General features: G+C 47.7%; 1 protein-coding gene across 3 annotated transcripts in view; it reads right to left on the bottom strand.

Annotated features, from left to right (window-relative positions):
• BICDL1 (BICD family like cargo adaptor 1) overlaps window positions 1-17,253 on the bottom strand; it is a 105,289-nt gene that overhangs the window by 5,460 nt on the left and 82,576 nt on the right. For 2 of the 3 annotated variants that reach the window (XM_047827680.1, XM_047827679.1), the window contains exons 5-8: window positions 11,232-11,411; window positions 10,415-10,633; window positions 9,219-9,362; window positions 3,528-3,658 (exon numbers count right to left, since the gene is read on the bottom strand). In XM_047827680.1, the coding sequence (XP_047683636.1) occupies window positions 3,528-3,658; window positions 9,219-9,362; window positions 10,415-10,633; window positions 11,232-11,411 (674 nt within the window). The remainder of the gene's footprint in view (window positions 1-3,527; window positions 3,659-9,218; window positions 9,363-10,414; window positions 10,634-11,231; window positions 11,412-17,253) is intronic. The other variant, XM_047827681.1, reaches the window with a different exon arrangement.

The following is a 17,253-nucleotide window of genomic DNA, read 5'->3' as shown; positions in this document are numbered from 1 at the left end:
GACAGCTACAGGACCTGCCTATAGAGGCCTCCTTGCTGGGGTCTCGGACAGGGGCTGCACCAAGGGAAGTGTGGTTGGGAGGTAGGGTAGGTGGGGGTAAAGCTCTCGGGGCCGCCGCCATGACCAGCACTTCCTCTCTGGCCACAAATCTACCCGTCCAGTCACCTCCCCTGACACCTCATGGCTGCAGAATGGCGCCCCGTCCGCCTTTCCCAGGAAAGCCGGTCCAGAGGCTTGCAACACCCCGATCCGCCCACCGCACTGCGGCTGAGGGGCCAGGAGCTGAGGACGTCCAATGAGGGCCGGCGTCTCAGGTCTCAGACGTCTCAGGGAGCCCTGTCACGCCCGTTGCCATTGGCTGGCGGTAAACAGCGGAAATCCTTGCGTGGCACCGGTTGCCATGGACGCCTGCCCCCCCCCCGCCCCCCCCCCGCCCCCCCCCCCCCCCGCGCGCCGGAGACAGCTGCAGCCTCAAGAGTGGCAGGGCATCTGCCAGCAGGTGGCGCCACGAGAAGCCTGGACACCCCAGAATGTGCGGACCAAGGGGCACACAGCGGGGACCCTTCCTTCCAGAAAACCCCGGAAACAAGGCCAGTCTTGCTGACCTCTGCATTCCAGCCTCGGACTGCACTCTAGAGAACATTTGCTCACTAGAGAATCTTGGTGTTTATCATTCACGAGACACCCCAGAGCAGGAGAGCTAAGCTGCAGAGGCCGCTCATCAATATGTTCATCAGAATTTTAAAAAGGAATGCCTCAAACGGCTAGAATTCCTTATTTAAATGAAACCACTAGTAACTGACTTTTTTTTGTTTTTGTTAGGCTGCTAGCCCCACATTTTTGTTTTTAGTGAGGGCCTTTTACCTGCAAGGAGATAAAATCGTTACTTAACTTTTCTGAAACTCATCTACTGTGTGGGATAAAGAACACCTTAATAAGGTTTTTGTAGCCGGTGAAGAGAGGGAAGTTATTTTTCTTGGGGGTTCTCACTCCTCTGACTACACACTAGAATCATGGGGTGGGGGTTGGGGGACACTTTTAACAAGCAGCCCCAAACTAGGCGATTCAGATTGAAATGTTCTGGAGAGGGCCCTGGCATCCACGGTGTTCCCCAGGTGATTCTAAAGTGGTCAGGATGCAGAATCAGAGATGATGTAAATGAAAACCTCTTGTAAAACTCCTAAGGTCCTATACAAAGTATAGGCCACTCCCCACATTTAAATGATTCCTTAGGTCTGTTGTGTCAATTCTGTATACTGAGAGTTTAATTTCTAATGGATAGAAAAAAAGGTATCCTACTGGAGTGATCTAACTGATCTAACTAACACCTTCCCTAAGGGCCAGCCTAATATATAGGGTCCATGAAGGGCAGGGGCCTCACTGCAGAGTTCTCCCTACTCAGCAAGGACAATCTGCAAATCAGCTCCGTTGGTCAGATGCCAGGAGGTTCACTGGGCCTCCTCTGACAAAAGACGAAGACCTTCATTTCAAGGTTTTGTGGAGACTTGCTGGCTTCCTCAGTCACCCAGATGTCAGAGCTGGGTTCCACTTCCTAAGGGAAGGGGACTGGATAACTCCTGTTCTGTCTTCCCTCCTGTGCCCTGGTACTTTCTCGGGTTGGATCGCCCACCTCCCATGCTGATGGCAGAATATGGTCAGAGCTTGATGTTCAGCTCTCTTCTGCTTGTCCAGCTGAGAGAAGGTGACCAGCCATTCTCTATTTCTAACGTTGTTCTGCCTTTTATTCCCAATAGAGGCTTCCACAATTAGCACCTTAATTTTACCATTTTATTCCCTAACTGTATGACACAATTTCACCCTTTGTTATCATAAAAGTATGCTCCCACTCCAAATTATTACACTGCTATTCAAGTATTCACTAATAAATCAAGTATTCACAATACAGTGGCAAAGATGCACAGGTTTGTTTGGGAGCCTCGCGGAACATACTTCCTAAATGGACTGGAAGTTGTCGAGCAGTCGACGTAAGGTCCTGGCCAGATAGAAAAAGTAAAACTAATGGAGCTGATGAAATGACTGAAGAGAACAGAAGGAAGGGGACACGTGTGTGTGGAAGGGGAAAGGTGTGGGGAAATTACAATTTTAAAGTCAGAAATCACCTTCTACTTTTTAAAAAGGCATACAGTATCTACTTACAATTTGTTTCAAATGACCTCTTTTTAGTTTCCTGACAAGTAGCCTGGGGTGGTAAGGGGAAAAGGTGTGGGGACAGGAGTCAGGAGGCCAGGGATCACCACTGGCTGTGGTCTTGGGGACAGTGTCTCAGTTTCCTCATCTGTAAAAATGGGCATTAAAAATGTCTATTCTTTGCTGTGGCTGGGGGTTAAAGGATGCAGGTGTTTTGTAAACACTAAAGTGACGCAGAGGGCAAAATGTGTTGCAAAGGGCTCCATAAGCAGACACATTTTTAGTACCTTTTATCTCTGTACACTCAGCAACTAGGATAGACTGAATGCATGATAACAAATAATTTAAAGGGGAATGGGGAATATGCAAATATGTTTTTTCGCCAATGCACTTCCAAATCTTTTGAATGTAAGAGAATGCATTTCTTCCCTGCTAAAGAAAACCCAAAACATGAATAAAATATGACCAGTTTACTGGAAATGCAGTCGGAGAATGCATCAAACTCAGAATGTAGAAAAGCTCTAGGAGACAAATGATACGTTTTTTTCAAGTGTGACAACTGTACTGTGGTTGTGTGTTTTACAGAAAGTCTTTTTCTTTTCTTGAGTGAGTGAGAGAGAGAGAGAGAGAGAAAGAGAGAGAGAGACAGAACATGAGTGCACACCGGCAGGGAAAGGGCAGAGGGAGAAGGAGAGAATCCCAAGCAGGCTCCATGCCCAGTGTGAGATCATGACCTGAACCAAAATCCAGAGTTGGACATTCAACCAACTGAGCCACCCAGACGCCCCAGAAAGTCTTTTTCTGGTGGAGATCCACACGGAAGTGTTTATGGATGAGATGCTAAAGTATCTTGTGATGTGCTTTCATACAGTCCAGTGGGGGTGGTGGTGGACGAAGTGGGTGGGGATATAGATGAAACAGTACTGGCCATCTGCTGATTGGGGTTGAAACCAAAAGACAGGAAGTTAGGGATTCATCTTGTTTCTATTTTTGTGTATGCTTGAAAATGTCCATAATAAAAACAACACCCCTCAAAATAAAGAAGTTGAGGTAGACACATATAACGAAATTGGAAAACTAAGATCTAAGTGGAAAAAAACACAAGCCATGTAGAGCATCAGCCCATGGATACTTAAAAATGCCCAAACCACTGTATCGCTCTACACTTGCACATGTACAGGAAAAAGATCTGCAAAAAACATATACCCAGCTTCCAACAGTAGTGTTGTCTGGGGAGAAGAAAGACGCTGGGGGTGAGGATGGGTAGCAGGGAAACACTTTCACTTTTGGATTCTTCTGTATGCTTTAACTTTTAAAACTGAGCATATACTCATGTTGCTTGTGATTCAAGTAAAATTAAACACACCACGCCCACTCACTTCGCAATGGCCTCATCCCGGTCCCTGATGGCCTTCTGAAGCTGCTCCTTTGGTTCCTTGTCCTCAGACGTCACTCTGAGTCGGTCTCTCTCCTCCTTCAGTGCAGTCATCTCCACACTCAGCAGTGTCACCTAACAGGAGACCAAAGGGATGGATGTGGTGACATCATTGCTGCTGGCCTGGCCTGCAGTGTTTCCCTCAAAGAGACAGAAAGGAACAAGAAGCCCCAGGCAGGTGCAGAGCCTGTGTGCGGTGTGGGCATGTAGCTTCCACGGCCCCTGGCTCTGAGGGAGGCCCATCTCTTCTGGAGAAAGCATGCTGCATGCTAGGCTGGAGCCCACTGGCCAGGGCCGGGTGGGGTGGGGGAGCGTGGGGGATGAAATTCAGCCCTGGAAGGCAGTCAGCATGCCAGATCCCTTTATAGGCAGCCCACCACACACCGCCACTTCCACCACAAGGCATTCCCAGGGAACTAATGAAGACCACACATGCATCGGGGCTTGGAAACAAATTTTTGGGGGTAGGGAGTCAAGTTTTGTTTCCAGCCATCTTGCACTCAACATGAAACTTTGCTATCCACAGGGCCCCGGCTGGACCCGAAGTCTGGGCCCTGGCTCCCATTTCTGTGACAGCACTTGCGGCAGCCTGATCATTCAACTTCCCCGGGTCAAAGCCACATGGAATTTAGACACCTATGTGGTGTCACCATCTTTCACTTTAAACCTGCTACCTTTTCTGTGGTCTATGCCTCAGTGAATGGCCCCACAGCCTATTCATTGGGAGTTATCTTTTGGTGGCACCGTGCCCTTCCTAGCAGCTCGCTCAGTGACCACAGCTTACCCTACCCACGAGAGCTCTGCAGTAGCAGGAAGCGCGGCCTATTCATCTGTGCATCTCAGAGCCTGTGTTCAATGCTTGATCCCAAACTGCTTGTGCAGTGGACAGTTGTCATATTTTTGGCTAGTCATCATCCTAAATCCTTTCCTATCTGGGGGACATTCCTGGTTGCATGAGTCTTGGTGGAAGACAGGGGATACACCCCCCCACTGAGGAAGCCAAAAGAGGAGAGACACATCATTTCCTAGGTACACAGGCATGGATATGTGTGTGACCTAGACTTGCCAATCACACAGCCCACCTGGGACTGTAGTCCTTGAGGTGTCAGCAAAGCCACAGGCCAGGGGCAAAATTATTACATGGACAGCAGATTCCTTCTGTGGCCTCGCTTCCCATGGCTTCTTCCTGTTTTGGAACTCAGTTCTCCAGCCTTCCTGTCAAGTCTATAAGCTATCAGACCTAATTCCAATATAGTCTCTCCCTCTCTCTCTGCTTAAGTTAAGCAGAGCGAGTTTTTGTTGTTTGCAACTGGACACCCTGCTTGGTAGAACTCTCAGTAAATACTTGTTGAATGAATGGAAGGGTGAGCCCCTTCCTCCCAGTCAATAAGCTCAGACTGGAGTCAGGATGACTGGCCCTGCCCTCTTGTTAAATATTGCACGTACTTGGACATTTTTTGAAGGGAGGATCCATGTATATAGCCCTAGCCCTCTCACAAGGGGACAGATGCTACCATTTCAATGTACTCCCCTACTCCAGTCCCAGGCCTAATCATCTTCAGACAGACTGAAAATGAGCAAAGGCCCCAGGATCAAGCTTTCCTGGAGATGCTTCGGACTCCCTAGACTGAGACGGCAGATTTGCCAGCTACCAGGGAAGAGGAAATCAGCTACTCAGGAAGAAATCAGAGGATACTCAACAGTGAAGAGGCATACCAGACAGTCTGCTGTTACTGTGGGCAATGGATTTGGCACTCTTAGGTGCCTGATGAGGAACATCAGGACCAGGTGCTCTGTGCTTTCATGGTGGGGACAGTTGTGGTGAGCAGGGCTAGAAGCCCTAGGGAAGAACAGGCTGGGGCACCTGCAGAGGCCATAGGGTGCAGCTAGTCCACAGGATGCTGGTCAGAAACCCAGCCTCACCCTACATACTAGCAGGTTCTGCAGCCTGGTAGGCCAGGAACTCAAGACTCGGGAAGTACCTGGCAGAGAGAGAGTCAGACCTCCTCAGACCAAATAAACCCTAACATGGCCTTGGGTTGGCTGTGGGCCAGACAAGCTGAGTAAGCTACAGATAAAATTACATGCTAGGCAGGAAATGCCAACATTTAATATGCTCCAGATAAAACTCCACAAGAGCTTTTTGCTTTGGTCTGGAAAACTTGGTCAAGGTAGGACCATCAGCTATCTGCCTCAGAAACAACAAGGGACTTACCTTCTTTGAGCTGCCCACACTGTTCATAAAAAGCAGGAGTAAAAATAAGTAGTTCCATCATCAAGTTGTTGTGAGGATCAAATGAGATTAATGACATCAGGGACCAAGCTCGGTGCCTGGCGGTAAGCTCTCCTCCTTCCTCTTCTCTGCACCAGTGCGAACCTCCTCGCTGATGGTCGTCATGAGGACTAACCTGGCTTGTTTATACACTGACTTAGGTTATAGCCACCCCTAAATCCACTTTTCCCACATAAGGTAGTGTCCTCACGATTGGACAGGATCAAGGAAAACATCTTGAAGTCATACATCTAGGGCTTTATTTGCCCCTTCATTCAATAATTATTTGCTTTAGGAAAAGACAAAGAGAAGTTGGACCTCAAGCTTGTCCTCGTGGGGGTTTAGGTTTGACTGGGAAGATGAGCTGTTGAATGAGAGAACCATGAGAAAGCAGGGCCGGGGGCTCCAGGAGGGAGGGAACCAAAAGAGTTTGAAGGAGGAAGTGAGGCCTGAAGGCTGAGTAGGGCTGATATGTACAGGTGGCAGGGAGAATCTTTTGGACAGAGGCAAAGGGCCGGGGAAAAGGCCCAGATGTGGGGAAGGCACAGGGAGTGTGTGCCATGCCCTATCATAGCCCATGTTCAATTCTGCTAAAACAAAGGAGGGGAGATGGAAACAACAGGAAAAGAGGCTAAATGGCCAGAATGCAGCCAGACTGTGGGGGGCCACGAGGGTTAGAGGCTTCCCACTACTTAATGATAGGAAGTCAATCCAAAACTTGTAAGGGTATTTCATTTCAAGCTGTGCTTCAGGAAGATCAATCCAAATCCTGTGGAGGTTAAGTGGGCTGGGGGAAATATGACCAAAGCTGGGGTGTGAAAGAGTGAAGGTCTGAAACAGGGCAGTGGCTAGAAAGATGGAGGAGAGAGAACACAGGGAGATTTCACAGAGGAGGGGTCACCAAGATTTCATTAGCGAAGGCCTTGTGTTCCCACTACATGCTCCACTGTGCTTTCATGCCCCTTCTGGAGTAACTGGCCAGCGCTCCTGTCAGGCCCTATAAAGGAGCCAAACACAGGACTGGGACTGTTTCTTATTGCACCTCCCACAGCCTGGTTTACTGGCTTGAGAATCGGCAGAGGGGCTCCACAGATAACTGTTTTTTATATTGCTCTGAAGGTCCTCCCTGCCTCTCAGCAGCCGTCCAGACCCCAGTCAGCCCTGGTGAAACAGGGGCCAGCAAAGCCGTGGGGAAGGGGGTGAGGGTGGGGAAGGGGCTCTCCACGGCACAAGGGTGTGGGGCAGTCTGGTTATGGATTCTGGTCTCAAACACAATTATGAATTAAATGAAACCTGGACTCCCTTTTAAAAATTGGATAGGCTTCTGAGGGTCAGATCACTTCATCTTCCAGGTCCCACATTTTTTACCTCTGGCCCAGTCTCCAGGAGGAAAAAGCATACTCTCTGGTAGGAATGCAGTGGGCTGGGAGGCTGGATCAGCCCCTGGCTGAGGTCTCACCCTAGTCTAGGAGCTGCCTGCTGGAATTTTGGTTTTGCATTACCTTGTTGGGACTCTGCCTCCACGCCCCCCTCCCACCATCCTCATCCCCCCCACTCCCCCCACCCCCCCACGGCAGGGTACACAGCTGGTCTGACTCTTCTCACAATTCCAGGAGAGGCTGCGGAGCGCAGGAGCGCTGTCCTGTTCATTCTGTGTTTATCAGGGTCTACTGCAGCAGCGGCACATGGTCCGTGCTCGGTAGCTGCCCCACCAACTGCATGAGGAATGTTGTGCCCGCTGTGCTGGCTACCATTTCTACTGGCATTCTGGAATCCAGTCTGCATCCCGTCCACTGCCTCGGGAGGTCAGTGTTGCTTCCATGGGATGGCTTTGGAAGGGTGTGGTTTGCTAAGAGATCTGCTGCTTTGACTAAGCTTCTGGGGAGAGATGAGCCATTCAAGAGGCCCAATTCTAACCCCATGGGACTGAGTGTAACTATCTGCTTGATGGGTTATCTGGCATAAACCACTTATCAGCTGAACTTTTAAGGAAGATTCCCTGGTGGAGGAGATAAGTTCGGAAATAGTTGCATCCAGACCCTCAGCAACCTGCACCTTGCTTATGCTTCTGAATAATGCCTTCTGCTCTTTCTAGTTTTGTAATTCTGAGAAGCAACAAAACAAAAAAAAAACCCAGGCAATATCAAAGGGCTGATAAGCAGAACACCCCCACAGAAATTTAAATAGGCTTTAAAGTAAACAAAACTTTTATTAACCCTAAGAGTTTTCAGATCCACTTTGTCCTGTTTGTATTGTTACAGTGTGAAGACCTGCACTAGGTCTGAACTCCTCCCTGGCCAAACGACTGCCTGAGGGACTCAGGTTTTAGGCATGAGAATGTCTTTGGCGGCTCAATCCCATTCTTTAGGGCTTGGCCAGAAATGAGCTACCATTTTCATAGCATCTTTCTGTCCTCGCGATCTGGTCACTCCCAGAAAGAAGAGTACACCAATAGCTGCAGGTGGGGCTCCCAACATCTTCGAAGAGATTTATATTAGGAAATCTAATGGGCATGACCCCCCAAAAGAGTTTATTTCTATAGGGTCCTTTAAATTTAAGAACTACGGACTGAAACAAACGCCAGGTTTACCTTCCATCTCTCAGCAACAGGTGCAGCAGGAAGGGACCACCAGCTTTGGACAAGGGAGGAAGGGGGCAGGCTGGGTGGGGGCAGGGTTTAAAATGCTACCTGTTTGGTGCCCCCCCCCCCCCCAAGTGGGACAGCACACTACACTTAACCCTGTCAAAAGGAAGGGCCTTATTTATCTCCTAGGATAGAATTTAGAAGCTCCTTTCTGGGTGGGGCTGCTCCTAAGCCTTTTAAAACTTTTCAGATCGGAATACAGATGCCCTTCTCCAGGATTCTCAAGAGATAAAGTCATGATCAAACAGGAAAGGAACAGCAAGGGCAGCAGTAAGTGCTTCTAAAGCTGAAAAACAGGCTGGCGGAGGTGATGGCATTACAAAGAGAGAACAGGCCTGCAAAGATCAATTGCTCCTTGGTTTGCAAACTTCCCTGCTCAGAAGCTGCTGGAAAAACATCCGTGAATGTCCTGAGAGCTGTGGCACTTTAAACTGTCAGAATCCATCAGATAATATGGGCTCTGTGGAAGGCAGCATGTCGCCGGAGGAAATGGAGGGTCAGCTATTCTTATCCCTAACAATTTTACTTTGGGCTAAACCAGAGGGCCGCGCTCTTCTCTTGAGCTCACCTCAACTTCAGGTCACTGTCCTCTGAGAATCTGAGAGCAGAGCCACTTCTGAGACGTGAGAGAGGGAAACTCACGAGGGTCTCAAGAGAGTCTTGTGGGGGAGGGGTCACCGGTACATTCCCTGCACTGGACCGAGGATGGGGGTGCTCACCTGACTGTGGAGTTGCTGCAGCTCCTCTAGGCTTTGCCTCAGTTTACCCCTCTCTCCCTCCATGAGTTCCCTTAGGGCTCTTGAGTCCTCACTGGTCTGCCTTATCTGTTCTTCTAAGGAGTCATCATCAATTCTCCGGGAGCTCTGACAGCCAAAGAGAGCCACCAACCACAGAGATGGTGAGAGCAGGGGCGGGTGTGGTGAGATGGTTAGTGGGAGAGAGGGGGAAGTGAGACGGTAGGGATGGATCAGTTTGGGGGAGAGCAGGATAGAGGAGATGGGGTGGAGAGGTGGAGGGAGAGACAGGCAGAGAAAGAGGAGACAAAGGAGGGAAGACAGAGTTAGAGGAGAGAGATTCTCTTGCCCAATTCTGATCTGCAAACATTAGCTAGACATTTATTTTTGTTTCAGGCTTCAGGGAAGTCGCATGAACAGCACACCTCCCTCTGACCTCTCCCTTCCCCCAGTGACCCAGCCTCCACAGTACAGTACCTTCCACACACCAACACGACATGTTCAGGTAAGGACAACCACCCTTTCATGACTTCATGTAATATGGGTAGAAAGACGTTAACTATTCTGTAGGAGGATGGAACTCGAAGTGAAACAACTGCCTGAGAGCCAGGGGTGTGAATGGAAATCTGTCACGAAGCTAGAAGAAATGCCAGTCTGCCCAGGAAGCCCACAGGAACACTCCTCATCTCCACAAGAGGAGCCACATCTGGAATTCTAAAAGGCCCTTACTGATCTTCTCATCGTTCCGTGCTCCCTTGTATCCTTTCAGCAGAGGCTTCCAGTCTGGACAGTTTGCCTATTCTCAGCTAACCCCATCACGAGGACCAATGAGCTACAGAAAAATAACTTGCAGTTTTCACTGGGGTTCAAATTTCTACATTCAAAGCTTTTAAGGAAAGCCCTTGAACTCGAGGCCACCATGGCCTGGATTTAACCATGTGGAAAAAGGACTCCACTTATACACCAGTATCTGCAGGAAGAGCACTCTGGAACTTCCATTCCTGGACGCTGCCCCTCTGCCCGATCACCAGCACACAGACCTCCCAAACAGTAAGGGCTCAAAGTTGCTACAGACTCTTTAAGGTTCCACTTCTGGGGTTAACCTCATCCCCTGTGCTTGCTTTCAACCTCCCACTAGCCAGGTGCTGTGGGGTGGGGAGCTTCTCGGCCCAGCCACTTACCGTGGGCTCCATGCCATCCACAATACTCTGTATCAGTCTCTTGAGCTCACTGAGGGCCGTGCGCAAGCTGCCGGCTGGCACGTCCTTGGCAGATGAGGTTTCCGAAGACTCATCCATCGAGGAGTCCGTGGAGACGGCCGAGTCAGCGCTGTCGTTCCCCCGGAGGTGCGAGCAGAGATAGCGGACCTGGCAGTAGGCCTCCCAGAGCTGCAGTCTCAGCTGCCCCACAGAGAATTGTTCCTGATTATGGGCCTAGGGAGGACCGCCCCCACTCATCTCGTCCTAGTGTAGGAACCCAACATGCTGACACTCAAGAGCCTAGTTCTGGCAGAAAGACTTTTTCTTTTTTAAATCACCTGTCCCAAGAACTACGGATACTTATGCTGGGCCTAGTACGTCTATACGGACTCCCAGTTCTTAACTCTCCAGCTCTCTACCCATCTCCCATTTCTCTATACAGTCAGATACTGTGGTGGGAATCATGATTAGGGGAGTGAGTGGTTGTGAGGAGAATGAAAAAAAGCCAACTGGATGGATCATGAATGTTCTAGAGCCCAGTCAATGCAAGAGGCATGAGGCTGAGGATTAGCCGACAAGCATTTCCTAAGAGGCACTGGGTAACAGTGAGCCAGAGACATGCTCTGGTCAGGGCCTGCTTCATGACAGCTCCAGCCAGCAGGCCTGGGCTCACACAGGCGCGGGGCCACAGGCCCTTGCCAGGCTGGAGCTGGAACCATAGGAACTGGACAAGGGAGGGCTGACGGGCTCCTGAAGTCCCCAGACAATCTCGTGTGCTGGACTGATGGGGCATCAGCACCTGTTCTCTCTCTTGCTCCAGTTCCTCAGCCTCCATGCTCTGTTCGATCTCGGACAGGAGGGACGTGCTGGTGGCGGCGGAGCTCTGCAGGCTCCTCTCCTCGGTGAGCTCCTCTACCTTCACCTGCAGCTGTCGGTAGGAGAGCCGCACCTCCTGGAGCTCCAGCTGGCTTTGGTGCAGCTTTCAAAGAGACAGCAAAAGGTAGTGAGCGTTCCCCGACCACAAACAAATGAGAAAAACCGCCCCGAAACCTGATCACACTTCTAGGTCCAACCACCAATTTACAGAAAAATACAGAGGAGAGAAGAACATGCTAGATTACATCAGGGGTGTGCAGGCAGTAAACTCCAGATTTGGGAAATTCTACAGGACAAACAGCTCAGCTTCTTTACGATGTATATTTTAAGAAAAAAAAAAAAATAAAGGTCTAGAACCTATAGGTTAAAAGGAGACTTGAGAGACATATCAACCAACTGTAGTGTGTAGGCCTATTTTAACTTGCATCTTGATTCAAGTAAAAAATGTGAGGAGCAACTGGGACATTTATGAGGCAGTTACGAATTTGAACACTGGGTATTTGAAATTAAGAAAATACTGCTGTTTTCCCCTTAGGTATACTAGTCCTGTGGCTGTGTTTTTTTAAGTTATCGTTTAGAGGTAGTCTTTGTTTACAGATGAAATTATAAAAATTTGCGGATTTACTTCAAAATAGTATGAGAGAGAATCAAGAAGATGTAATGAATGTGGGGCAGGACTGACTGGGGCTCACTGGTTTGTATAGCTGGCAGTGGGGTACACTGGGGCATCATCACACTATCCTATTTTTGAATGTCTGAAATTCCCCATATTAAAAAACTAAACACACACACATAAAGGCATACAAAGTAAGGTACCATTAGATGCTCACCAGAATACCTAAAATAAAAACCCGCTGCAAAATAATAATGATACCAAGTATTGATGAGGATGTGGAACACCCAGGACTTTCACTGCTGTTGGGAGTGAAGATATACAATCACTCTGAGAAACTGTAGGGCAATTTCTACTGAGTGAAATACACAGCTGTCCCATGACCCAGCTGTTCCACCTCTAGGTGCAGACCCAACACAAATGGCTGTACATGTGCCCAGAAGACACACAAGATGTCTATAGCAGCCTTCTTCCTTAAGAGCCACAAATGGGGGCAGGGTGCCTGGGTGGCTCAGTCGGTTAAGCGTGGAATTCTGTCTCCCTCTCTCTCTGCCCCTCCTCTGTTTGCTCTCTACCTCTTTGTCTCTCAAAAATAGACAAACATTTGAAAAAATAAAATAATCTTAAAGAGCCACAAATGGGGAAACAATCCAAATGCCAATACAGAATGGAGAGAGACAGTCACATACTAGAATACTACACAGCAGTGAGAAAAGAACACACTGCTACCATATGCCATAACGTGGATGAATTTCATAGACATAATATGTCAAGCAAAAGCCTAACAACAAACAATATATAATATGTAATTCAAGTACTCTTGTATTCCTCCAGATACAAGAGATGCAAGTGGAAGAGAGGTCTGCTTTTGACCAAGTGTCAGGTACTGACCAGGAGGAGCAAGAGGGAGGCCTGTAGGATACAGATAATGGGCTTTATCTTCATCTGGGGGGTGTTACACGGGGATATATATATATATATATATATTATATATATATATTTATATATATAAATTATTATAAATATTATTATATATAATATATATATTATTTATATTTATATTATAAATATATAAATTATTTATATATATTTATATATATTATATATACATTTATAAATAAATATATATCACACACATACACACACATATATATACATGTATATAGATATATGTATGTATTTTAATGTTTGATTTATTTTTGAGAGAGAGAGCACAAGCAGGGGAAGGGCAGAGAGAGAGGGGGACAGAAGATCAGAAGAGGACTCTGTGCTGACAGCAATGAGCCCAATGTGGGACTCGAACTCATGAACCATGAGATCATGACTTGAACCAGAGGTGGATGCTCAATGGACTGAGCCATGCAGGTGCTCCATGGGGGTATATATCTGTAAAAATTCACTGGGCTGTCCACTTAGGATTTTTATGTTTTGCTGTATGTATGTCGTATTTTAATGAAAAAAAAAAATGAAGGGGAAAGGGTCTGGAAAGACACTGGGGATCGGATTTGGAAAAATATGTGAGTAGAAATACCAAGAATTCCCAAACCCAGGAGAAAAGCGGTCTCTGCTATTTTGTGTGTCATACCTCACAGTTTACAGGTAAAGCCCCAGGCCTGGGAAGAGCCTTACACAGCATGTAAGGCTCAGAGAAGGAGAGGGATGCCAGTGGTGGAGAGGACAGCAATGTAGTTTTCATGGCTTACAGCCAAGGCTCCTTCTTTCTCTTGCTGCCGCTACTTCACCCCTCTCGGCGTTCTCTGTGGCCCCTTTCTCGTGGAGTCCAAGCAGGGCACCGCTACCTGGTGAGGTTCCTATTGCTGGAGGTAAGACACGACTCCACCATGGCTGCTAAATGCCATGCTCTACTAGTGCACTCCACCACTACACTTGCTTTAACACACAGACCCTGCCCGTAGAACCTTCATCTGTTTGCACTTGTCTGCATACTACACCTGCACAGGAGCAATGTCTTCTGCTCTTGTATTTGTGGATTGCCCATCCCTCCCTTGTAAAAGATTTTTTGGAAGTTGGGGATGGGGAAAGAATGTCCTGGGATTTAAATGTAACTAATTTATCCTTTCATTAGATAGAATTTCTGGGGTCACCCCTGTTCGTTAAAAATAGAGCAGACACTGTCCTGTTTGTTGCAGACTGCAGGCCAGGTAAGCCGTGGCTCCTGCAGAGATGCAGACACTGAGCAGCAGTGGGTGGCAACTCGGAGCTCTGCAGTTCTCATGAATGGAGGAGGCTGCCTCGCAGAGCATCCACTCGGATCCTTTAGATGCCCTAGGGCTTCACCTCTGCTGGTCGGGAGCAGACCGTGGTTGGCTAACAGCACCAGTGATCTGGATGTGCCTTAACTCAGAAGAGCCGGTGCCTGGCTGCTAAGAGAGTGAAAAAGGCCCTGGCAAGTCTGCTCTGCGTGGTTCCCATGCATCAGCAATACCTGCTGGTCCAGTGGGAACTCCTCCAGCCCCAGTTTTGAGAAAACTCAGAAAGAAGAAATTAGGATTAAAAAAAAAAAAAAGAAAAGAAAAAGGACATTCCTAAGAAGCATTTGGCACAATTACAAATGGCATACTAAGTTGGCAAAATGCTTTACAATTATTTTCTAGGTAACTCCACATACATCTCAGCAGGAGAAGTTCAGCACAGACAAGAACAAGTTCTTATGCACTGGACAAAATTAGTTCAATTACTCATGCGAACTTCAGGGTGCTTAATTAATTATAACAGCAAGAGAATCAAAGACCAGGACAGGTCTGCCCTGTCTGGTCAATAACTGGTCCAGAAACATATGCAGAAAACAACACATCAGAGGAGGCTTAAATATAAGAAACCTCTAAAATAAGGAATATCATCCTTTATATAAGAAAGATGTCACTAAATATATTTATATATCTATCAACAAGGAAGACACCAAATCCTTGTTGTACAGCACACTGAGCTTATGACACTCATGCCACCAGAGGTGGCAGAAGTGGGAGCGCTCTCTTGTTTCACACTGAGGGAACAAAGATGGTATGATGTTAAGTGTCAGAGCAAGGTCTACACTGCAGGCCACCTGCTCCTGGGTCACCCCACAGTGAGTGGAGCCTACGCTTCCCGATGATGAAATCCACCTACTCACTGGGACAAGATCCCCGCACACATCTGTAAGATGCCCATGTAGGTATAAATCAGAGAAGAACAGACAGAATACTTTACTGGGTATTAAGAGTTTAGCAAAATGCCCAATTTTTCAACTTACTGGGTATTCAAAAAATAATTTTTATCCCTATTCTCGGCCTGAAAAAGAAATGATGGTTGGATTTAATCAGTGGTTTAAAAATCATTGTTAGGCAGTAGAACCCCAACTAGATAGTGAACCAGATTAAAGCGGGGCTACCCTGGCTGTGCAGGCCTGTTGCTCTGCCTACTTAGACTTCCTTTTGTCCTTTATCTGAAACAAAGGATTAAAATCGTGGAATTATATACATTCCAAAGCCATCAACTCTATATTTTGCAAGTCTGACTTAGGACCTCTCAACTACTATCTGAGTGAGCTGGAGTTCTTATTTCTGTATCAGTACAGGCTATGTTAGCAACAGAAAGGGCTTTCTGGAAGACACTGGTAATTAGCAGCAGCTTAAGGAGAATCTCCTATGAGCTAAAGGAAAAAAAATCACAAAAAGGTGGGAAAGATAAGAATTCAGCCCATAAAAGCAGATTTTCCAAATCAAAGTGTGAACTGCCTGATGTGATATATAGGCCATGGGGTGAGTGGCCCAATGGAAAGACAGTGGATGTGCAGACATTGAGGACCTGAGTGTGTGTGATATGGGGCTCTTGCTGCTGGAGAGCACACAGCCCACTGTGCGAGCCAGGTACTAGATGGAGCATGCTGGTCCCGTTCTTCCCTGTCCTGAGGTCCCCAGTTCTTGATTCGAAATAATGGACTTCTCATCTGTGAATTCCAGCTAGACTGAATGAAAGTGTCCTTTGGGCAGGGGTCACTTCCCCATTCTTCTGTGTTTCTTTGCCTTCTCCTCCACACTCTACCTCAGCAACCCTCCTCAGCAGAGTGCTTGATAGGGTCAGAAATTCTGGTGAAACACTGACCTGCAGAGGCATGGAATGTGCTAGATGCTGTCAATGAGAATTACATGAAGCAGGCGTGGGGGGCTCTGTTTTTAATTCGACCAAGGATTACTTTGGTAAATGATTCACTTTTTCCTAAGCCTCAGTTTTAGAATGTATGCAAAAGCACTCTGTTCCCTATAAAGTATACAGGTGTTCACCATTATTATCATCATCCACCTTAGAAGATGAGCAAACTCCTTTCCATCTTGAAAATGGCCGTGAGGCTTTCGCCAGCACCATTTTCTAATCGACATTTATGGGAAAAAACGTGGAGGGTCATAAACTGCTCATTTGTGCTTGAAGAGGTTAATCACTCAGACGGCAGCTTAGCTGATGGTGTCAATAACAAGTGATATCAGCCTAAGATGTTTCCTTATCCCATGTCCTAGAGCTTTCCTCACCAGCTGACCACCGAGCCCAGTGGGGTCTGCCACAGCCTGGTCTTTGGGGGAGGGACCTGACTGGTGCTTCAGCACACCTGGCTGACCGCCTCCACACCAACAACTCTGTCACCATCCCCCCCACTCCCTGGCACTCAGAGGATGTCCAAGGGGGAGAAACATGCTCTTAGCCACTGGCCCCAGGTGCTTCTAGGCCAGTGTGGCAAAGCTTTCTTCGCAGCAGGTGTTACACTCTATTTCTGTAGAGGCCAGCAGCGATTGTCTTTTTGTTTAGAGGGTTGTCAAGTGTGAGCCTGGGGATTCAGCTGAGGACTGGTGGCAGGTCCCAAATAAGGACAAATATGAACATGAAGCAATTTCCTTTAGGAAGAAAAAAGAGGCCAATTAGGCTCACAAAGGAGGTTGGCCTATGCCTTTTCTAGCAACTGCTGGAAGAAGGATGTAAGTCTTGCTGTGTTCAGTGGGCAGCTTCTTGATTTCTGCTCAGTGCAAGCCAACTAAATGCATCAGTCTGGGAAAGCAGCAGCAGAGAGCATTGAGAGCCAAGTACAGAAAGTCACAGGCTCCCTCTGAAATCTCTAGCAGATTTCACAAACCCTAGGAGGCAGAATGACACTCCCCAAGTTCCAGTCATGTTAATAGTCCAGAAAGAACTCTCTGAAACTGCTCCAGAGGCCAGTGGCTCAGAACAAATTGGAAGGGTAACCTGTGGGTAGCAACGCATTTGTCTTCAGCAGAGCCAGGCTGGCCAAGTTGGTGAGCACTCAAGGAGAACTCCAACAGGGCCAACAGAGAGCTCGGCTTTCCCC

This window comes from Prionailurus viverrinus, chromosome D3 (genome assembly GCF_022837055.1).
Source record: "Prionailurus viverrinus isolate Anna chromosome D3, UM_Priviv_1.0, whole genome shotgun sequence".
Lineage (NCBI taxonomy): Eukaryota > Metazoa > Chordata > Mammalia > Carnivora > Felidae > Prionailurus > Prionailurus viverrinus.
This window is presented reverse-complemented; position numbering and strand designations above follow the sequence as displayed.